Source organism: Acinonyx jubatus, chromosome C1 (assembly GCF_027475565.1).
Source record: "Acinonyx jubatus isolate Ajub_Pintada_27869175 chromosome C1, VMU_Ajub_asm_v1.0, whole genome shotgun sequence".
Classification (NCBI taxonomy): Eukaryota; Metazoa; Chordata; class Mammalia; order Carnivora; family Felidae; genus Acinonyx; species Acinonyx jubatus.
In genome coordinates this window covers 30069855-30093655 of record NC_069381.1, presented here as the reverse complement: position 1 = coordinate 30093655, position 23801 = coordinate 30069855, and the positions used below count along the sequence as shown (strand labels likewise).

The 23801-nt window shown below is 41.1% G+C and overlaps 1 protein-coding gene across 29 annotated transcripts in view; it reads right to left on the bottom strand.

Annotated features, from left to right (window-relative positions):
• MACF1 (microtubule actin crosslinking factor 1) overlaps positions 1 to 23801 on the bottom strand; it is a 328483-nt gene that overhangs the window by 69077 nt on the left and 235605 nt on the right. For 26 of the 29 annotated variants that reach the window (XM_027059599.2, XM_053211857.1, XM_027059590.2 and 23 more), the window contains 7 exons: positions 22735 to 22852; positions 19560 to 19622; positions 18670 to 18911; positions 17719 to 17848; positions 16823 to 17022; positions 12181 to 12676; positions 10028 to 11499 (listed from right to left, as the gene is read on the bottom strand). In XM_027059599.2, the coding sequence (XP_026915400.2) occupies positions 10028 to 11499; positions 12181 to 12676; positions 16823 to 17022; positions 17719 to 17848; positions 18670 to 18911; positions 19560 to 19622; positions 22735 to 22852 (2721 nt within the window). The remainder of the gene's footprint in view (positions 1 to 10027; positions 11500 to 12180; positions 12677 to 16822; positions 17023 to 17718; positions 17849 to 18669; positions 18912 to 19559; positions 19623 to 22734; positions 22853 to 23801) is intronic. The other 3 variants (XM_053211912.1, XM_053211886.1, XM_053211824.1) reach the window with 1 other exon arrangement.

The following is a 23801-nucleotide window of genomic DNA, read 5'->3' as shown; positions in this document are numbered from 1 at the left end:
GTGGGGGGGGGGGGGGGGGGTTGGGCGACATTCATTTTAATTCACTTGTAAGAAGCACTCTGAAAGAAAAGTGAGCAGTACTATGACAGCACCAGTCAAGGGGGCCCGATGTGGCCTGCAGGTTTAGGAAAGGCTTTCCTGAGAAAGTGACCATGTAGGCTTTCATTTGGGACCGAGAGCAGCCTTTCCTGTTCCAGGTTTGCATGACTTCACAACTTTCACATATGAACAACTTCACAAAATTGCTTGGTTATTTCTATGAAACAGGTCCTTGGGGGTGAATTGTCAAGAAATCTTGCTATAGGGGTCCTTTCTCCAATATTAGAAAAAGAGGTAGGATAAATAATGCAGAGGGAAGAGATTTATGAAAACTGTCTCTTTCATTTTGTTACTAAAGCAATTCTTACCATCAATCAACAAACAACCACATTAGGTTTGCATGTAAAGAATTGGACCCAAATCAGAGCTTTTCTTTTGGGAATGAACTGCAAGATGACAGAGATATTAAATGGGTCACTTAGATAGATGCAATGAATTCAAGCTGGAGGAGGCCTCATAGAAGTTCAATTTCTTTTAATTCTTAGCTTCTTCTTCTTCCCTTAACTCATATATACATATAACTGAATATTAAAAACATGTCTGCGGAAACTATGAAGAATTAAAGCTTTTCTGTAAAACTATCTGGATCTGGTGTATACACTTGGCAGAGAGATTAATTATATCTCTGTTTTTTAAGCTGCTTTCCTCTGAAATTAAGCTGATACCTTTTCTCCTCACACCTCAATGTTTTAATTAAAGATTGATTAATATTAAGAGGCGTAGCTTCCAAAGATGCTGACTTGGTAGCTGCCATTGTATGGCAACAAGGGAAGATAACATGGTCTATGTTAAAAGCTAATTAGGCCAAGGACCCTGATATCATTAAAGCTGATCTGATGGGCAACTCTGAGCTACTGAGGAAGTCACTGGGCTGGTAATGGCTTCTGGTTAATTCTAGTTAATGATATGAAAATAACACTGATTTGTAGAGCACATAAGCCAAGGTCAAAATGGTCTCAGAAAAAACATGCTGGCTGTGGGATTTTGATATGAATGAATAAATTAACAGGTTAATGAATAAGTAAGCAAACATATATGCGTACGTATGTGTACATAAAGTATATTTACAGCTGTGTTAGGAGTCATGACCTATACTGCCTATATACTGCTACTCTAAGGTTAGAAACCAGCTCTACTCTTGTTCCCCACAAATACTGTTTGGGAAAGCTGTTTGTCCATCCACTTGTTTCACTGCTGCCATTGAGCTAATTGTACTTTATCCTCATAATTTTCATTTTTCCCAGAAGAGAAAAAGCTAATCCAATCTGGTACTGGGCCTTACAGCAAATCTTCTGGAGAATAATTATCCCTAGGAACAAAAGGCATAACTTTTTATTAAAAAGATTTCATAATATTCTAATTTGTCTACCTAGATAAATTTTTTTAAAATAAAAGATTATCATTTATTGATCACTTAATATATGCCTGGTACCTTCATCTACATCACTTCATTGAACTCTCATAAAAACTCTAACGGTATGATTTACCACTGCTCACATTTTTTTTTTTATTTAAAAAAAAATTTTTTTTTCAACGTTTATTTATTTTTGGGACAGAGAGAGACAGAGCATGAACGGTGGAGGGGCAGAGAGAGAGGGAGACACAGAATCGGAAACAGGCTCCAGGCTCTGAGCCATCAGCCCAGAGCCCGACGCGAGGCTCGAACTCACGGACCGCGAGATCGTGACCTGGCTGAAGTCGGACGCTTAACCGACTGCGCCACCCAGGCGCCCCATCCACTGCTCACATTTTATAAAGTTAACTATACAGAGAGGTTAAGTAATTTTCCCCAAGGTCACTCAGCTAGTAAATGACAGAGCCAGAACTCAAAGCTGGATATTTCTGACTAAAACTCAGATTCAATTTTCTTCACTACACTAAATTGCATGAAGTATGAAGACTCTCCCTGTGAACTAATTGGGTAAATGACAATGACTATAAAGTGATGGGTAACTGCAAGCCAATATTTCAGAATCTGGCTTTCTTCAAGTGTGCTTGGTAGCAAATTTCTTTGTCTGAAATAAAATCCCGCTATTTAACATATGCTAACTAGTAGAGAAGGAAGGGAGCCCAGAGGCAAGAAGGAGAGGTGAAGAATCCAGGCTGGGATTAGAATTTTTTGGGATTCACAAGGATTTGCCTCAAGTCTGGCAAAGTTGACAGCATTTTGAATCCCAGAGCTCACATGGCTTATGAGAAATAAAGAGCACTCATCCAATCAGTCAGAATTCACTAATCTCCAACTATGTGCACACCAACATGTTAACTACTTCGAGAGACACAAAAATGAATTTATTCAAAGATGGGACAAATGCCTATAATGAGAAAACACCAAAGTTAGGCAGTATAGGATAAAGGCCAAATGAGTTGCACATATTAAGTGGTTTAGGAGAACAGAAGTAGTGAACTTGGGAAGGAGGCTTTGTGGAGACACGGGACTAGAACCAAGCCTTCAGGTATGGGTAGAAATATGCATAATGTATAAAGAGTGTTTGAGATAAGTGGATGGGTGGTCTATATAGGAATTAAGACTGGAAAAAACAGTGGGGATCAAATATGTGGTTTCCAAGGTTGGAAAAGGAAAAGACTAGAGGGATACAGACCAGTTCTGAAGGATGCCATCATTTAATCCATCAGATCAGATGGCTCCTACATTGAACTGGGTGAAGGATAAGTACATACAGAAAGAAGGGTAAATACAGACAGAAGCTAAGGGAAAAGCAACTTGGAAGCCTAAGTTCTAGAAGGCTACAGCATAATTTATGTCTGTTTTTTCCGTGGGAACCATGTACGTACACGCTAGCAGTCCAATCAGAGGAGCTCTCTGCATTCCTAACAGAGGATCCTTTGTTCCAAACAGCAAGGCTCAAAAGAGACAGAGTCTGATAAAATCACACTGAGATCAGGACACCCAGCTGGTGCAGGGGCTGATGCCATTCCATAACACACCCTACAGGAAGCAGCTTGAGATACACAGCTGATTGATTTCCACAGCAGGAGCCTTGCGGCAGGGTGGGGCTGGGACTGGTCAAGCATTAAGAGAATTCTTTAGCCACTGACTCAAATTAGTTCACCAGGATCCTGACTTTCTCCAACAGATCTGTATAGTCATTCCCAGAACTAACACTATTTCTTAACTAACTTTTGGAAAAAAAAAAAGGGGGGGGAGAAAAACCATGAAGCTTTGCCAGGCAGTGGAGTTGTCAGTTAACTCTTACCTGTCATGGCATCTGAAGAGGGGGAAAAAAATCAAACCTCCAACTTTTTAGAAAGGGGCTGAATAATTCTGTGTTGTAAGGGGCTATCCTCTGCATTATAGAATGTTTAGCACCCATTAGATGCTAGCAGAAGCCTCTCCCATTGTGACAGTCAAAACTGTCTCTGGACATGGCCAAATGTCCCCTAAGGGGCAAAACTGCCCCCATTTGAGAACTATTGGTCAAGCATGACCTTTGGTGCCAAACAAACCTTTCCAATCCCAGCTCTAACATGCTGTGTGGCTTGAACAAGACACTATAACAAACTCACAGTCTCAGTGTTCTTAACTGCAACTGGGATTGCAAATGTCTGATTGATAGGGGGTTGAGGTTAGAGCTCACTTCAACTTAGGTGTCTTTTAGGTGTACTCAGCACCACACGTCACTGCCACTGCAATCCCTGGTGCCTGTTTCCCATAACATATTGTCCCACCACAAGGGCTGGCACAGAGCAAGTGCTCAGTAAGGATGATGGACTGAAAGGAATATGGAGTCCCTTCCTCCTACCTCCCACCAAGGGATCCATGGACCATTACCACATTGCACTCATTCTTATCCCTGAGTGGCCAAAATTCTGAAAGGTCCACACGTCAAATCACAGTGCTAGTAGCCGGAAAACAGCTTGTGAAGGCCTAAGGAATAAGTGTATCCCATTAATCTCCCACCGCCAATACCAGAGGCTGGTATTCGAAAAGCACTTGGTAGTGGTAGTGGCAAAGTATTAAGGAAGGTGGGGAGGGAGCACATTCTTCCCATAGCTAGGTTTTCCCAACAGGACAGCTGAGACTTGGGAAGAATCTGTTTGGCAGGAGACAGCTCTTTGGTGCAGTGATCTGACAGGACTCCCTGTGGGACTTATTTCATCCCTGGTGAACCAAACAATTCTAACAATAAAGTGTCCTTCAGAGCAACTCATCACACTTCCTAGAGGCTCCCTGCTTATGCTGTGTCTCGTGTGCCAGCCAGCTAGCTTCAAAGTGCCCAGGATTTTTCTGACACTAAGGCTGAGGACCAGGCCAAGGCCAAGACCGTTTACCATTCATTTCTAGACACAACGAGAAATAGTCCTGTTCTGCAAGTCTGTGCTTATCTCAACCTGTGTTCACTAATCAAATACTTAACAATGAATACAAGTCCTGTGTGGGGTAAATTCTAGTTTTCCTGGAAACATATTTTTCCTCCTTTGTGTACAAAATCATATGGTGAACTTTAGTTGCAAATGCTACATGCTGACATGATATGTGAAGAATTTCAGTAAACTCAAATCAAACCGCTCAGTCCTTTCTTACATTGCTTTAAAGTCTTCCCTTGCTATCAAAATTTCCACACAAATTTTTGTGAAATCCATCAATGGATTCTTTCTTGATGATCTTTCATTTGATTTTACTGCCTTTGCAGAGGTGTGAGTCTCCTTTAAGATGATGTAATGACTGCAATCCTGGGATTTTGCTTTGTGATGCTGATACTTAAAATACTAATGGGGCTGCTTTAAAATGGGGCTGGGAAAAGTTCAATATGAAGCAAAGCTAAAGTCCTTAAACACGCCTTTACCTTCTCCCCACCCAGTTGCTAAGTGGGGGTGGAGAGGATTATTAGGGAGCACTGGAATTCTTGGGGTTTGGTAGGTCTGTGAGGTGATCTCCCAAGGGTTATTAACATCAGCAGCCAAACTGTGAGCTCCTGAGCTGAGAACAACTGACAGACTGCAGTCTCCCCCTAAAGGCACTGAACGAGGAAGCTTCCTGAAGTATTTCCACACAGGAAGTTCCTCTTCTCTTTAGAAATGCATCATCAACCAAACACCTGCATCAACAACTCCACGAAAAATAAACTGCTGATGCCAGGGAAAGTGCCTAGGAAATTTTAAACCAGACACAGATTAGTCCCAGCAAAAATCAGGAATCCGGGGCCCAGCTTAAAGGAAGGCTGACTTAGAGGCAATTGCTGCTACCACACAGTCTTAATCAGATTATTAGAAGGCTGTCTGCAACATAAATATTTAACTTAATCAGCCAGCGCTGCTTCCAGCTGAATTCCAAGTTTCCCAAGTGTAGGTGGTAATTTTCTTCTAAGGCAGCGGTGCTCAACAGAGGGAGATTTTTGCCTTCCAGGGGACATTTGGCAATGTCTGGATAGACATTTTTGGTTGTCTATGGGAAGGGTTGCTGCTGGCATCTAGCGGGTAGAGATCGGGGATGCTGCTAAACATCCTGCAGTGTGCAGGACAGCCCCCCCACCACAACGAATTATCCAGTCCCATATGTCAAGAGTGCAGAGGCTGAGAAACCCTGTTCTGGGGCATTCTCTTTACTTCCTTGGACCCTAGTAGTTCCTCTTGGAGTAGCCCTGTTTAAGGAAGAAAGACAAAACCAAGACAGGCCAAGGGTCAGCACAAGGCAGGAGTGGGGGTGCCTACTCAGCTTACCTTGCTGCTGCAAAGCTGGAGATACTGAAACCTCTAGGTGATAGACAGGTCACACACCAAGTGTGATTTCCTTTCTCTCCAAGGGCAGGTAGATAATGCTGACCTCATATGCTTCATTCTCTAGTGAATCTAACTGGCAAAACTGTAGATGGGCTGATACTGTCTTTGTAATCGTTTGAAAGGAAGAAGTGTCTTTGTGCAAACTGGCAGCCCTTCAGCTCCATGTCAGGCCATGCCTGTCTTAGAGTTCTCATGTGTGCTCAGAGCGAAGCTTAAACTCGCTTTCTATGAGGAAAAAAAAAATCAAATGAAGTTTACAAGGCTTTCTTGTTCTGGTGTTCTGGTGGGATACTGAGGTCTCCAGACAAAGGCTGTAAGTATGTGTAACTCCTGACCCTGGGCTCTGCTCAACCTGAAATAGAACTGAAAACAGTCCTGAGGAAGCCTGCTGCCTTATCTATTTCCCACCAGCCCAGCCGTGAAGACAAGGAAGGAGAAGACCAACAGGCTTGGGTGCTTCCAACACACCATTAAGTGAAGTGAACTTTTGTGAGAAACCTATGGACCCTAAAAAGGTTTCCATTTTTCCCACTTGTTCTTTCTTACCACTGAGTGAGTGGTAGAGGGCCGAGTATGAAGCCTGACCTGAGTACACAGTAAATATAAATACATATGAAACTCGGAGTGCATGAAGGGCATCCAGATACTGCTCTTAATGCCCAAGCCACCACCTACTTCCTGACGGAGATGCCACTGTGGTTCTCGGCGGGTGTGTGTACAACGACGGGGTTGGCTTGAACTCATAATGATCTCAATTCTTGACTATAAAACTAGCACAGGGAATTTCAAAATGAGGAAAGCTTCTTGTTATCATCAGAGTTACCAGATCTTTGGCTTAAATTTTAGTGAAATAAAGGTCCCTCCTTTCTTGTTAGTGTCCTGTTATGCACATACAATTCCTTTTCCTCAAGAATCACTGACTCTCTTGTTCAGGAAAACAGAATTTCCTGAAGAGATTAGCCAAAGTCTTTTCCTCCCAGTTTTCTGAAAACATACTCAATATTCTCATTTGAGATCTCTGGAATGCCAGAACCCAATAAAGCCAAATGCAGGAAGGTTTGAGGTCTTTGCTTGTTTAAAGTGGAAGAGAACTCTCTTCCCATCGGACAGATCCACCCTGGTGGACCATATTCTCTCATTTATTCAGAAGCAATTGAGTTAAAAGCCTCTTCTAGGAATAATGACTTTCAGTTTTTCACGTTAAGGAGGAAATAACTTTTCCCACAAGCTGCCTCTCCACGCATTTCTCAGCACTACTGCACAGTCCCAAGTAAGCCGGGGCTGTCCCCAGACCTGACTCATCGGTCTATGCCACCCATCCACAGTGGAATTAGTCCCAGCAGATGCTACACTTGTGTCTCAGAGACTCATATCCTCTTCTCTTTGGCAGACTCTGTACTGAGAGTGTGATTCCATTAAAAATAAAAAAAATTTAAAAATTTAAAAATTAAAAAAAAGCTGAAAACTTAAAGCTAATGCTGTTTTTTATGTTCATCTTCATCTCTGGTTTTTCCTTATTAAAAACACTTTGAATCTGAAAGCAGAGTCACACTTTATAAATCAGGCCTGCTGCCGGTATGAGGGAAGATTAATTCATTGCTGGGTATACAGCACATTAACCCAGAACTCAACACTCAAACCACGAAAATGACTCAGTCCTCAGAATGGGTCCAAAAAGACCTTCCCTTTACTCAGCCTCAGGGGACCGTGGAGCTGACACACAGAGCTTTTCCCTCCCATTGTTTTCACTTCCCATGAGCTCAGTGTGAGCTGAGCCAGGAGCGTGCTCCTCCCCTCCTGACCAAACGCCTTTGCTGGGAGGAGGCAAAAACTCTTCCCAAAGCCTTTGACTTTATAAGGCGGACATGTGGAGCCAGGCTTCTGATTTGTGCCCCCAACTTGAGGAGGATACACACAGGGGCACAACTTTGCCACCCTCTTTCTCTCTCTTCTTCCAGTCTTGCATTTCAACACTGGTCCCCTGCAGAGACACACACTCTGCCCATGACCAGCCTTCGCATCCAGAGTATTGGTGGTGGGAGGGTTATTCTTAGAAATCAGTGAAACAGGATGCAATAATAAACAGCTAAGCAGATACTGAACTCTGAGCATTTCTAAGCTACATACTAGGATACAAATAAAATATGGTAGCATCCAGTAATTTCTTAAAATCTGCCAGCTACATCAAAATTCAGGAAGTTTCTAGCAACTAAGGATTAACTGAAAAGGACAGTGAAAAGTTGTCCTCAAATCCAAACACTATATACGCCTGCCTGTGGACTCTTTTTTATATCCTAGCTTGTATTTTAATGCAATTTTAACAGGCTTGTTTACTTCATTTTCTAGCTCACTGATGATTAGAAGCAAGGGATAGACAGCAAAAGGCAAACCCAATGACAACAGTGAAGTAGCTGCAGTGAGAAGACAGCCCTGCTATCAGGGTAAGTGGGGGGAAATGGAAGCTACACACATATGCACTAAGAGGCACTAAACAAGAACTTCAATACCCAACACAAACTGCACAATAATTTAGGAACATTTAATACAAAGCAGCCCCCAATGTCTCTAATACCCTTGAGGATATCACCGTCACAAAGAACAATATCATCTTTTTAATAATGTTAACCTGCACTCATAAAGAAAAACTTCTACACAACGTAGTGTTTAGAAGATTAGGCAAATAAAATTTAAAATAATTCCCATGTAAACCAGAATCTAGTTTGATACAACTATTTGAACCAAAGGGATGACCTTCAGGTTTCTAAGAAATTCATTTAGTTGGTCAGATAGTTAATTCTAAGTAACCCGGAGCCTGTAGAAGACAGTCTCTGCTTTCAGGGCGCTTACAACAGCAAAGGCAAGAAAAACACACGTGATGAAGAAAGGCCACCTGCCCCTGGAATGGAGGTGCGGGAGTTTCTAAGAGGAAAACGTATGTGCTCATGGGTTTGAATTTTCCCTTCCTATCCTCTCATTTGGGTCCTCAAGAATCCCCCAAACAATGACTTGTTGCTCCAAACTACACTGTCTCCAAACACTGTAAGGAGATCTTCAGCCAATGTCCCACTTCAGAGTTGAACATCCCTTAAGCTGGGGACCCTTCTAAAACAGCCACCCTTCTGCGCTCGAATCTTGTAACTTTTCTCAGGACTGCGGGGCTCTGACCGGTGTCAATCCCACCTCTCCAAACGTATTTGTACTTGAAAAAATCCTGACAGGCAGGGGCTTTGGAGAACAAATGAACTCTGACTGCAGGAGTATGACTGTGTAGGTGGGAATAATTAACACCAGTGATGGAAACAAAGTGCTGGAAGTAGCCTTTTCATATCCACTCTGTGCACCAAGAAGGAAAAGCAGCAGAGGGGTCTCCAGCAGTGGAGTAAGGCACTTTTTGGCATTTACAACAGGGGAAACTCAGGATGAAAGGCTCCCATCCTGAGAGCCATGACCCTACACACAGTCCTGAGAGCTCCAAGTCCCTGACCTAGCAAAATCGCATTTTTGAGAGTCAATTCCTCCCATCTTCCTCTTCCCTGTTGCTTTAATTTCGACTCACAAAATCTCAGGACTGGAAATTCTGACTCAGGCAAAGAGTGAAAACATGTTTGCAGTCAGGGCAGTGCTTTTCAAACTCTCCTATAGGCAAAGAACTTATATTCCTGGGGGCCTGGGGTGTCGTCTTACCCGCCTGCTCTAAGTGGGAAGTTTCTTTGAAGTGTTATGTTTTATCTTAATAACTCATAAGAATTTTGTACTTTACTTCATAATGCATCTTTCTCCTGAAATTGGAGGAAAAAGAAAATCAACACTTTATGAAGATGACCCCATGTTTATCTTATGACTTCGCACACCTCAAGTGGAAAACATGGACCTAGGGAAACATTTGCTGCTGTTACAAATCACAAGAGGAGATCCTCGAGTAAGCAGTAACATTTGGACATTTCTTTCTATACCCTCAGTTGGTTATAAACACTGAAATAAATTACAACAGAAAAACGTTCAAACCAATTGCCCAGAATCCAAAAGACTGTTAAGTCTCCAGACAGTGTGCTTTGATGGTGATGGAAGCGAGAATAGCGACCCCAGGAACAGAAGTTAAGATGTATATCCAATGGGTTTCCGAGTTACAGGAAAAGAAATACACATTACTGAAGGCAAAAGATCAAAAAACAAGGGCATGGCTTACCTTAAAATCTGCTAACTGCTGGTTGATGAGGTCCACTTCAGTCCCCACGACCCACTGGAGGGCCTCCCCTTCCTCTGCTGCCGTGGTCATGTCATTGAGGGCTTTCAGCTTCCTGTAAAAGTCCTCCACGCGGCCCAGCGTCAGCTCCAGCTGCTCCTGGCGAGCTCTGCTCCTCTCTGTCAGTTTGCCACATTGCTTGTTCAGGGCTTCGAGCTCCCTCTTGAGACCTAACAAGTCCAGAGTCCCCTCTTCCTCCAGCATTTGTCGACACTCTGCTTCAGAGGCCTCTATGTCTAACCTGAGAGCTTGGATTTTGTTGAGGAATAGCCGTACATCCTCAATCTGGGACTGGAGGCTATCAGTGTCTCTGCCAATGGCACCCATGCCATCTAGCTCATCATCCAGGTCTGCCAGCTGAGAAAACATCTCTCGGACTCGGCAGTGAAACTGACCAATCCCCTCCAGCTTGTTTTCCATTGTCATGCAACCGCTGTTCACTCTTTGCTTGACTTCCAAGAACTCTTGCTGGGTGACCTCGGCTTGATGAAGAAGTTGGGAAGCATCAGATCCATCTGGGGCATCTTCTACCAGGCCCTGGGTGAAGTTCCTCAGATAGTCTACCTGGGGCTCCAGGGTCTGCAGCACTTCCTGTTGAGCTCTTAGCTTCTCCAGGTTCTTGTTGCTACAGGCTTGAGAGCCTAGAGCATCAAAGATCTCAAGTTGGTGTTTGGCCCCTTCAACCTTCTTTTCAATATTCTTAAAGCTTTCCTGGAACTCCTTGAGCCTCTGAGTCATTTCTTCAAGAGACCCTGTTTTGGCCTGTAGTTCCTCTGTAATGGAATCCATGTTCTGGTTGATCCCAGCCTTCTCATCCCGGATGTCATCTTCATCTGTTTCTGAAGAATTGATCAGAATGTCAGCAGCACTGTTCAGTATTTCTAGCAGGGAGCGGCGCTTTTCCACCTCACTCAGCATAGCCTTTGATCTCAGAAGATTGGACTCTAGCTGCACTGGGTCCAGAGTGACCTGCAAGTCAGACATCTTGGCCTTACAATCTTCTATCCATGGCACAAGGTCCTCCACATGCCACTGATATTTCTGAGCTTTCTGCATGCAGTCCTTGAGCCTGGATTGTCTGTCTGCAGTTTTTTTACTAAGCTCTTCCCAGTGGCTTTTGAGCTCAACCAACTGGTTTTGTAAAGTCTTTTTCTCTTCTCCAGGAGGTACAGAAAGAAGCAGAGATTCTCCCTCAGCCACAATCACCTCATAGGAGCCACTGTGTTGGTTAAGGCTCTTCTGAAACTCTTCGTTCTCCTGTAGCTGAGACTGTAGCCGCTCCAATTTTGCAGAAATTGGGCAATTTTTTGCTTGCTGGCTTTGTTTGTCATCCAACCAGGTTCTCAGCTCATCAAACATTTGCTGGAACTGCTGGGTGCTGGCAAGAGCTGCCTGGAGTCTGTTCATGCGGTCAGCTGAAATGAGAAAATCAAGTTTAAACCAATCAGATCAGGACATGGCATTTAAGATGTTTGCTGAGAGTATACGGTCTATTCTTAGGGGAAGGAAACATGTTAACTGAGGGTCTGCCACAAAAGCAGCACAGAGCTAGTCTCCTTCACACACTAGATCTGATTTAATCCTCACGCCAACCTTGTAAGGTCACCTGAGTAATAGAAGTAAACTTCTGTTTCTAAGCTGATAAAAAGCCATAAATGTTTCTACAGAAAGGCAACACACTGAGTACAAAATTCTTCTGGTACAAGGCCATCATAAGCAGTCCAGAACATATTCTAATTCTGTAATATGGTATATGTGTGTGTATGCATGTGCATGGTATAAATAAGTATTAGTTAAAGTATGTGTGTGGCTTCACCTATAAGGACATCCATGAGCACGAATCTCTACCTGCTGACAAAATTGATATTAGTGCTCTTATGTCTAGGATTATGCTATATAAAGTCTCCCATATTGCTAGTGCTCAGCCAATGTGTGATGACCATAGCACTTCTCACTGGAACTGGACAAAGGGATAGGGTAACACTAGTGTGAGTCCAAAAGCTGTTTACAGGTCACCCTAGATTCTTGGGACTATTACAAAGTCAATCTTTGGGCTTGCCACTAATGTCAGCAGTGTGTTCTGTACCCTAACTTACCTGCAAGGTCTTCTAAACCTTGGAGAGGCAGGGCAACTGTCTCCAAACGCTTCTTCAGCTCATCCTTGAGGTACTGCTCCCCAATGAGTACTGAGAGCTCATCACAAAGTGTCTGTGCCTCCTTAATCTCATGGTCTAACTGCTCCACATCAGATCGAATTTCACTGGTCTCCTCCAGTTGCTGCTTCACGGCCTCAGGCTGGGTGCTGATGGCCGACTGGCTACTTAGTCGCTGTCCAACTGCCTTTACCTTCTCTGATAAGTTCTGGAGTAGTTCTTGGTACTGGGTGCTTTTGATAATAGCTTGGTCAATTTGGCTGGAACGGGAATTGAGTTTGTCAGTCAGTTCAATCCACTTTTGATTGATGCTCTGGAGTTCTTTCTGTACTTGGCTGGTGGATGGAGAGACATCTCCAGGGCCTGTTAGAATGCCCTGAGCCGCCTCGTTCAGCTGCTCATGCTGTTGCCTGCGTGTTTCAAATTCCTTCAGCATAAACTGTAATAGAAATGACATCAAGATGTTTAGAGAGAAAAGACAGATCTAAAAAGAGTGTCAAAACAAAAACTGATTTTAGATTGTGCCAAGTAGTGCCAACTCCTTTGGAAAATAAACCAGAAAACTCCAAGGATCAGGCTGCTAGGAAAATGTAGTATCATTTATAACAACAACAACTGCTTAATAAAAACTTGTTTTGCAAGGGTCATTGATTGTGCCTATTCTATTTCTTTTCCTTATTTGTCATACTCTGTTTCAACATCAGTTACTAAGGTTGGCCTTGTTTTCTGGATTGGCACTCATCAGCTTTGCCAGATAAAACCTGGGGTCCCAGAGCCAGCTAGCTATACCTCTGGCTGGGCTTGCCATTTCAACTCTCAATACCTCTGTTTTTCCTAGTTTCTTTCTTGGAATTCCAACAGCATAAACAATCTGTACATTACAACATAGCATGATTAGATAATGAGCTTCTTTAAAGCAAGGAGCATGTCTTTTTACTCTTTTCTATCCCTTATTTCATTCAGCAAGGAGTTAGGATTATGGGCTCTGGAGTTGTACTGCTTGGGTTCAAATTCTTACTCTCTTACTTACTAGATGTATATATAACCTTAGGCAAGTTTTTGAAGTTCTCCAAATTTCAGCTTACTTATCTATAAGATGAGGATAGGAAGTACTCATCTTGGCTGTTTTAAGGATTAAATAAGATAATTTATGGAAAGTATTCATCACTCACACTGTACAAAAGTAAATAAGACAGGACTTTAAGGAATAACAGATGTGTAAACAATGAACTATAACAGAATGTAAAAAAAAAAAAAAAAGCAAAAACGATAAACACTGATGTGAACAAGGCACTGTGAAAGCAAGAAGTAAGGATGATTAATTCGATAGAAGATGACAAAAGCAGAAGAGGGAAGTCAGGAAGGCTTTGCAAAGGACAAAATAAGGAATTTTCCCAGTGAGCAGAGAGTCAGACTGGTGAGGGGCATTTCAAGGGGAGGGCCTAGGATTAGCAAAGGCACAGAGCTGTAGGAATATGGTATGTTCAAGGAAAGGAAGTTACCTGGTGCAGCACAAAACCTAGATATGTGGGGGAAGAGTGAGAAATGAGGCTGGCAAGACAAACTGGGATCAGATAGTGGAAAGTCTTATATACGACACTGAGCGGGTATTTGGACGTTGTTCAATAGGCAGCCATGAGCCAGCAAAGCATTTTCACATATTTAGATGTGTGAGTTAAGGAGATAATTTGGTAACTGTGTGGAGGATGCACTAGACAAAGAAGCCCATTAGTAGGCTGTTGCAATGGTCTAGACCTGAGATCTAACCTACCTAAGGTAGTAGCATTTAGAATGGAAAAAGATTAGAACAGTAATTCTCAAAGTATGCTCCAGGGGTCCTCAGAAGTCTCTAGGACCTTTCAGAGGGTCCACGAGGTCAAAACTATTTTCATAAAAATAGTAAGATATTATTTGCCTTTTATAACTTTTCTTTCATGAATGCTCAATGGAGTTTTCCATAGGCTATATGGCATCTGGTATTGCAATAAATTAAATGCAGAAGCAGATATGAAAATCTATGAGAATGTTCTATTAAGCCAGACATCAAAGAGATTTATAAAGCCATAAAACAATATCTCTCTTACTAAAGTTATTATGTTTGGATAATGTTATTTTTTCATAAAAATATATATGTTACTTAATGTTATGGTTTTACCAACATTAAAAAAAATTAATAAATACATTTATATTTTAAAGATTTTATTTTTTAAGTTTATTCATTTATTTTTGAGAGCGAGAGAGCGAGCACACGGGGAGAGGGGCAAAGAGAGAAGGAGAGAGAGAGAATACCAAGCAGGCTCCCCACTGACAGTGCAGGGCTCGAACCCACAAACTGTGAGATCATGACCTGAGCCAAAATCGGATGCTTAATGGACTGAGCCACCCAGGCATCCCAACAAATACATATTTTTAGCTTCCTCAGTGTTTTAACACAGTAAATATTAATAGATACCAATATTTAAACACAAGCTCTTTGGGGTCTTTAATAATTTTTAAGAGTGTAAACAGTTGATAGCAAATAGTCTGAAAACCACTGGAATAGGGGGCTAAAAGAAAAGGTTCCTTCAAATACTACTTTTAGGTCTTAATTTAGGGAACTTGGTGGATGGCAAGAAGAAATGGAACAAATTTGAAAGAGGATGTAGAACAAGAAAAGGTTTTTGGGTGCTTACAAAAAAAAAGGAGAAGGGGAGAAGGAGGAGAAGAAGGAAAAGAACAGGAAGAAGAAGGAGAAGGAGAAGAAGGAGAAGGAGGAGAAGAAGGAGAAGGAGGAGAAGGAGGAGAAGGGGAAGAAGGAGAAGAAGAAGGAGAGAAGAAGAGGAAGAGGAAGAGGAAGAGGAAGAGGAAGAGGAAGAGGAAGAGGAAGAAGAAGAAGAAGAAGAAGAAGAAGAAGAAGAAGAAGAAGAAATGTTCTCAGCATGATTTCATTGGAAATGACATATTTGGTCAATCTAAATTTCTATTAAACAATTTTTTAAATGTTTATTTATTTTGAGGGAGAGAGAGAGAGAGAGAGAGAGAGACAGAGAGAGAGAGAGAGAGAGAGTGTGTATGTGTGTGAGAGAGAGAGAGAGCAAGAGAGAGAGAGAGAGTGGAGGAGGGGCAGACAGAGAGGGAGAGACAGAATCCCAAGCAGGCTCCTCATTGTCAACACAGAAGCCAATGCAGGGCTTGAACCAAAAAACCCTGAGATCATGACCCAAGCCAAAATCGAGAGTCAGACGCTAAACCAACTGAGCCACCCAGGTGCCCCTTGGCCAACCTAAATTTCTATGATGGTAGGTACTTAAATAATTTTTTTTCTTGAGGTTTGAGTAACAGAAAAATCTTTAAATGAAACCAGCAGATATAAGACATTGCATTAAGTAATATGGTCATTGTCACTGGGGATTAAAAGTAAAATACGGTTCGGTGGGCATTCAAGAGAGCTTTCCTACTATTCTTACTTTCTAATCTTATACGCTAATAAACTTTTGCCTGCTGCTCATTTTGTGTCCACCTAAAAAAAAATGTAAAATACGATTCTACAATGTAGTCACATCCACTCATCTTACTGCCTCTGTTAATGATATTAATAATACAGTTATTGACTGTTCATCATTAAAAAAAATTTTTAAACGTTTATTCATTTTTGAGAGAGAGAGAGACAGACCCAGCACAAATGGGGGTGGGGCACAGAGAGAGGGAGACACAGAATCTGAAGCAGGATCCAGGCTCTGAGCTGTCAGCACAGAGCCAGACTCGGGGCACAAACTCATGAACCACGAGATCATGACCTGAGCTGAAGTTGGACACTTAACCAACTGAGCTACCCAGGCGCCTCTGTCAGGCAATGAGATAAAGCCCTTACAAACATCTCATTTAGTTTATAGCGGCACTCTCAACAATAGCCAAATTATGGAAAGAGCCTAAATGTCCATCAACTGATGAATGGATAAAGAAATTGTGGTTTATATACATACAAAATGGAGTACTACGTGGCAATGAGAAAGAATGAAATATGGCCCTTTATAGCAACGAGGATGGAACTGGAGAGTGTTATGCTAAGTGAAATAAGCCATACAGAGAAAGACAGATACCATATGTTTTCACTCTTATGTGGATCCTGAGAAACTTAACAGAAACCCATGGGGGAGGGGAAGAAAAAAAAAGAGGTTAGAGTGGGAGAGAGCCAAAGCATAAGAGACTCTTAAAAACTGAGAAGAAACTGAGGGTTGATGGGGGGTGGGAGGGAGGAGAAGGTGGGTGATGGGTATTGAAGAGGGCACTTTTTGGGATGAGCACTGGGTGTTGTATGGAAACCAATTTGACAATAAATTTCATAAAAAAAAAAACACCTTAGAATAAACTATGCTAGTAAATCTTTGTGACCTTTGATTATTAAATATTAAATATATATTTATATGCCTATAAAAAAAAAACAAAAAAAACCCAAACATCTCATTTAAACCGAGGAAACTGAGACACTGGAAGGTTAAATGACTAGTCCAGGGTCATTTGAAATCTACTTGCTGACAACAGCATTCAAATCCAGATTCGCATGACTCCCATTTCTTTGCTTAAAGCAGTAAGCTTTGTGGCTCACCTGGACCTGCTGCTTTTGTGCAGTCAGCATGTTGGGGTCAATAGACAGGGGGCCCAGCACCCCCATCATCAGTTCCTTCTCCATCAGCCAGGGCCGGAGCTGGGATTCTGCAGCCTGGAAGCTGGCCAGATGATTTGCAGATTCCTCCAGCTGCCTTTGCCGGGCCACGGTCACTTCAGTGGCCCTTTCCCATCGGGAATCTGTAGAGAGGAAATGAGAGAATGTGTTCCTTTACGCTCACCAGCCACTGGCCTGATCCCTAAGTTATGTTCCTAACCAACTACAGGAAATGACCCCTGCAGCATTAAAGTTTTTTAAGTTAAAAATAACCTTCATTTAATTTTAACTAAAGTAACGTAGTTCTGTACTTGATTGTGGTGGTGGCTATATGAAACTACACATGGGATAAAACTGCACAGAACTACATATACACACACAGACACAAATGCACATATATATTACACAACACATAGATTATTTTATAGCCTGTTTTTTAACTCTTACTATATAATAAACATCTTTTATGCCCATGTTTTTTCTATGTCAATAAATAATTACTACCATCGTTTACAGTTTAATACTATGAATGTGGCATAATTCACCTAATCCTTCCCGTGAGTAGATTATTTCCCATTTTTTCATTTTTATCACCAATGCTCTCTTTATCACAAGATTGTCAGATTGACTTGCCCAAGAAAGCCAAATATCTGACACTTTGAGTGGAATCTCTAGATCCTTTCCTTAATCAGACTCAATCTCTAACCCCATTTGGGCCTCTTGCTTGCTTCTGAAAATTAACTAAAAATAAGTCCTGCTTTATAGGATGTGCTGAAATTCTATATCTGCTTTGAAGATAAGCAATTTAGTGAATCTTCAATCCCCCTGTGATAACTTACTGAGTTCCTCTTGCATTTCCTTCCAGTTTTCTGCTTCTTGTGAGTTAGGATATGTCATCAGCAACCCAGCCAGGGCTTCCTTTACTTTTTGGATTTTTGGAGAATTCTGTTCCAATTCAGCTAGGAAGGCCTAGAAGAGAGAACAGCAGGGATGCCATGAGATTTCTGGATAGGAAAGAAATCTGTGTGTGTGCAGGAAAGGACTGGAAGACTGGGTTGCAATTATTGGCTCTACTTCTGATGCCATCAGTGACTTGTTTTGTGATTTCAAGATACCTAACATTTCTGCTTCAATTTTTACTTTAAGATGAAAATCTAAGTGGCAGGATTTTTATGTACAACACATTGGTAGAACTCAGTAAAAGGGTATTATTAATCCCCATACACAAAAACCGTCAGATATGATGATGATGATGACAACAAAGACGTCAAGAACATTTATGTAGTTGGAGGAGATGGCACGATATGCCCAATTAGAATATAAAACATTTTGGCAAAAAAAAATTTTTTATAGGATTTTCCATATGGTCTTATTTCTTCTGGTATTTTTCCTAGTTCTACATGTCTACCTTAAGAATGAACTGTAATTACAGCTATATATATTTAAATCCCCCCGGGAGTTGGAAAGGGGCTTTGATGAGAATGGTTTGGCTTACAGCATTATATGGAAAACCAGATCCTATTCTCAGTGAGCTGATGCTTCTGAGGAGGGATATTCTCTTTCTGTAAACAGGTCTGATTTTGTTTCTGAATCTTATTTATAGTAATTTCTAACTTCATAGGTAAGAAAGTTCTCTAGTAGAGTTTAGGCATATTAATCATCTGAAAGGGCTCCTCATGGCCTGGGTGGGTGGGCATGTCTCACTTTCAGGTCCCAGGCTCAGGCAGGACCATCGGTACAACAGCCCCTTCCTCTTAGTGTTTGGGATACAGCTAATGTAAACATAATACCTTGTTAGATTCAGCTTGGGCTCTCACTGTTTCCGGCTTGGTTGGAGATGAAGAGGCATCCATGGCTTTCAGGACTTCCTCTTTTGATTCCAGCCACTGCAGCACTGAGCCTGCCTCCTTCTGAACTTCCTGCATTCTGCTGAGGACAGCTTGAAGGCTTTCTTGGTGTTCCCGAAGCACTCCACCCAGTTTCTCATATTTTAAGTTTACATCTGACATGTCACACTGGATCTCCGTCAGATCTAGCATCATAGAAACAGAAATCAGATTGGGATAGCTCTCCAAGCATCCTCCTGAATTCCTCATGCTAAATTACTCATCAGGATCAAGCGTCTCTCCTACTCCTTCTAGTGAACTAGAGATTCTGTTCCTGCTAAATTACATAAAATTTCTTGCTTACATATACAAAGCAAAAAAATGTTTCATTAATCTGCTTTCAGATTTTGACATTAGGTACTCAGATATAGAAATGAAATGCTAAATACACTTGGGAACTGCAGAAGTGAAGGCAGTAAAGGATCTGGGGCATTCTTCTGCTCCCTCTTCTCCAAACTACAGAGAAGTCATGGGGCCAGAAGGTTGAATGCTAGACTAGACCACCTTTAGTGTGGCTTCTTTAGGACTCAAAGATTCGCATATGTTTTTCTTCCAGGTCTTTTCCTTCTTGCTCTTATCTAGTGGTGCAATTTATTTCCTAGTACTTTATTTCATTGGCTGCCAACCTGTTTAGCCTTTAGCAATCCAGCAAAGAAGGATCACAGTGGCTTCTCCCCAGATTTTTTTTTAACCCTCATACCCATCCTGGCAGCAGTTCTTTCACACATACGGAAACATACACAGATGCCAACGCGAACTCTGTCCTAACACATCCAACAAAGAGGCATTCTCACCTTTGCAGGTGTGGTATCCGTTTACACTGCCTACAGAGCTTCCTACAGAGGGCAGTATGGAACCTGAGCAGAAGGACAGGGAGACAAACAGGGCAAGACAAACTTGTATTAGGAATACATACAGGCACTGAATTTGTTCTCTGGCACTCACTTTGAGCTCAGGTACCAGGAGGTTAACACAGCACAAGACAACATACTCATGGAAAGAGACAAATCATTTTAGCTGCCAGGCAACAACTCTGATGTTTCGGCTTCTGAGCAGTAGGCAGAAGATAGAAGGCTTCTAATCCCTTCTAAAGGAAATCCGAATTCCCTTCCTCAATCTCCTCTGGACCCTGCTATAACTTTGCGAAGCAAGTGCTGGTAAAATGATGAAGTCTTTAGAATAGCTGTGCTGTCTGCCATACTCTGCAATGAGGATTTATAATAAAGCCAAAAGGCTCAACTTTAACATCAATGTCCTCCAACATAACAAAAATGAACAGTAAGTGTAATTGAGGACATAAAAAGCAGCATTCTATTAATAAAGATATTAAAATGAAGCCTTCTCATGTTGCTTCAAAAGGAAGATTCTGTCTTTTCTTTCATGACTTTCTGCTCCCCTTCCCTACCAGAAAGTGGAAATTCTAAGTGCCAATAAATCTAGCTCATAAGCATTCCCATAAATTCTGCCTTTGGTTCTGTTTCTAATTACCACAATTTCACCTATGTTCTCCCCAAGTTGATTCCTGGTACTTCAGGAGTGTCCCAAATTAAATAACAGATCTTGTGATTATAAAGATTATACAGAAATGTGAAGAATATTCATGATACAGTGTTACATTAAAAGGTCAGAATAAAACTCATGCACTGATTTCACTAGAAAAAGTTATATATAAGGTTACATTAAAAATAGTTAATTATAAAACTTTTAAATGTTAACATGATTGTATTTTCACTGAAAAAAAAAATGGATCAAACAGAAAGATCATATTCCATTGCAGTATGGTGATGGCCAAAAAAGAAACTGGGCTAGTAATTAAAGCCAAGACTGTCACCAACTTGGTATGTGAGCCTTAGTCTATGGATAGACCTCAGTATCTTCTCCAGGATATGAAGGTAATACTAGCTATCCTGTTAGCTCTCATGGAGTTACTAGAGAGAGGTAATGAGGCAGTGTATATGAAAGCACTTTATAAAACAAAAAGAGCTACACAAATGTCAGGAACTGGAATATTCAGGACTTCTCAGAGATAGAAGAGAACTGTGAAAACACTCAGGCTAGTGATTTTCAAAGCACCCAAGGAGGTGCTTTAGGGACTCTGTAAATGTTTGGTTTTAAGTGTAATATTCAGAATATATTTCTAACCACTTAGAAATGGCAACAAAACGCACATGTTCAATTATGTTGAATAGCACATCTTAACCAATTTATGCTGTTCTCGGCAGAGAATAAAGTAGCTCCTGTACCTCTCTGCATACATTTATACTTCTTTTTTGAGCGTCACTGATTGGAAAAGCTGTAGCTCTTTGCCAGGACATTACAATAGTCAAACCTACACATGTTCCCTCATACAAAGAAAAACATTTATGGCACATGAGTGCTACATTAAAGAAAATGATAAAGAAGGCTGTGGTGCATCTATTCGGATCAGGCTTTCATTAGGGTGGAATCCTGTTAACAGAATTCTTAACACTTCAGATCATGGTGATGTCAGGTTACAGGCAAATTTTTGTCCTCAATGCCAGTTTTAGGTACTTTCTAGGTTTAAGAAAAGAATGTGAGTCCTCATTAAAATTCTTGGTGATTTAGCTTTGAAACAAGAATTTATTACATCACTTTCAAGCTTCTAGTTCAGCTTAATTGATGAGTGTTCTGAGACTGTAAAGTGAACTTTTTAAAACATTTGTTATCATTTACAACTACTTATCTGTGTGACTTGCATTTTCTGGATATGATACAGGCAAACAAAATTGAGAAATAAATCAGATAACAAAGCTGTCATCCAGAAATCCTTTTCCAAATTTTTATATTCCCTAAGATAGTCTCAGTATCCTCACCGATGGATTGCATAATAGATAAATGATATAAATTCACTTATAAGGGAAATTTATGCCAATAAAATACCATTTGTATTGTTTTATATAGTAGAGTTCGATTTGAGATTATTCTTAAACAGACTCTAGGGCTATAAAAAATTTGAACAACCACTGGTCTAGTCCAGAAGTGAAAAAACTATACTGGCCAAATCTGGCCCTCTGCCTATTTCTGTAAATAAAGTTTTATTTGAACACAGCCACACCCACTTATTTATATATTGTCTATGACTAATTTTGTGCTACAATGGCAGAGAAGTGTAGCGTGACAGAGACCATACGCCTCACAAGCCTGAAGTATTTACTATATGGTTCTTTAAGAAAAAGCTTGCTGATTCCTGATATAGTCACACACTAATAAGCTGCTGACTTAGAGGTTTTATGTGTTGGAATATAAGAAGCACGAATTCCCTGAAATGGTGTCATTTCTGGGTAGTTCCAAGAGATCTTTACACTCCAAAAGAAAAGTAGCCATTCTCAAGAGGTAAAAATAAACTTTTCTCTTACTATGTCAGTGACTATAGAGGTGCACTAACACAGTTTGGTAATAAAACCTATGAGATCCCAATTAACAACCGGAAAGTGATTGTGAGCTCATACAGATTTTGTTTGAAAGACTTAATTTGCAGCCAGAGATTATTCATACATCTGGGCATAATCTTTGTGTCCACTTCCAAGAAGTGTGGCAGTCCTTGGTATGCCAACACTGACCCCTAAATGCTGTGTCTCTCTCAAGAGATCAAGCTAATACCCTCCAGGACTGACTCCAATGTAAAGATAATGCACAACCGTCCATTCACATGTTTAAAAGAGAGAAAATTCGTCAAAATGGAAATCTTATTTTAACCCTTCTCTGTTTATTTAGGCTAACTAGTCCCTTTAGTTTTTCCTACCATAAGAAGGAAATCTGCAAAATGGAGCAATGATAGATAGCAAATGGAAAACAGATCAGGTTGAAGGGGAAGACTGCTTTGTGGAACACTCCCCTTTGTTCTCATACTCAACCTTGATTCTGAGTTTTATTAAATAAGGGGTCATAACCAAAGGCCAAAGCAAAGAATGATGTTTATTCACTACATTTTTAAGAACCTGCACTCACCTGTCTTGGCCTGGGAATCGGGTGCTGTGATCTCCATGATGAGATTTTCTAAAGAAGTGCCTTTGCAATTGATTTCCTCCACCAAACTTCCCTTACTTGCCCAGTCATCTAGAAGATCCTGGTAAAAGAACAGACAGCTAAATGTAACATCTGGGGACTTTGGGACACCTGTTCTTCTAAATATATTCCTTAAAGTTTTGATAACATTGAGTGACCATCCTCATGTATTCAGCCACTTCAAGATCGGTTTAGCCAGTCATTATATGGGAGAATGATATCCTGGAATATTCAGGATCTTTCCATCCATCCATCCATCCATCCATCCATCCATCCATCCATCCAATATTTATTGAACATTTACTGTAGGCCAGGCATCATGCCTAACACTGGGGATACAAAATACGATTATGACACAGTTCCTATAACCAAGAGCTCAGATAATCAATTGCACCATAATAGAATAAATGCTATTACAGAAATATAGACAGTAAAGTCTGAGAGCACAAGAGGAGACACACTTAATTCTGAGTAGAAGGAGGAAAGCTTTGACTTAAGACAAAAGGTATAAAAAGGGAACAGGATGCATGTAAAGAATAAAAAGGAAATGGCAATTGGAGGGTAAAATGAGGAGCTCCATATGGGGATGTACAGCAATACCTAGAATCATAGGCTACACTTTGCATTTTCAAGGGAACTTTATATTGGGGTTGCAGTCAGAGCTCTAACAGGGAAAACAATTAGGAAACAATGGCATCTACTCTAACTAGGTCATGTTGTCTCTGGAGGTGGATTGCCTGCCACAGAAGCAGAATTTTACTTCTTCCAAAGCAGGGACACCATCCCAGCTTTGAATCCTTTCCTCCACAACTGAAGTTCCCTGACAGTCTACTTAGTTTACCTTAAAAAAATTTTTTTTTAATGTTTATACTTATTTTTGAGAGAGACAGTAGGGGAAGGGCAGAGAGAGAGGAAGACAGAGGATCCAAATTGGGCTCTATGCTGACAGCAGAGAGCCCAAAGCAGGGCTCAAACTCATGAACTGAAGTCTGACGCTTAGCCAACAGAGC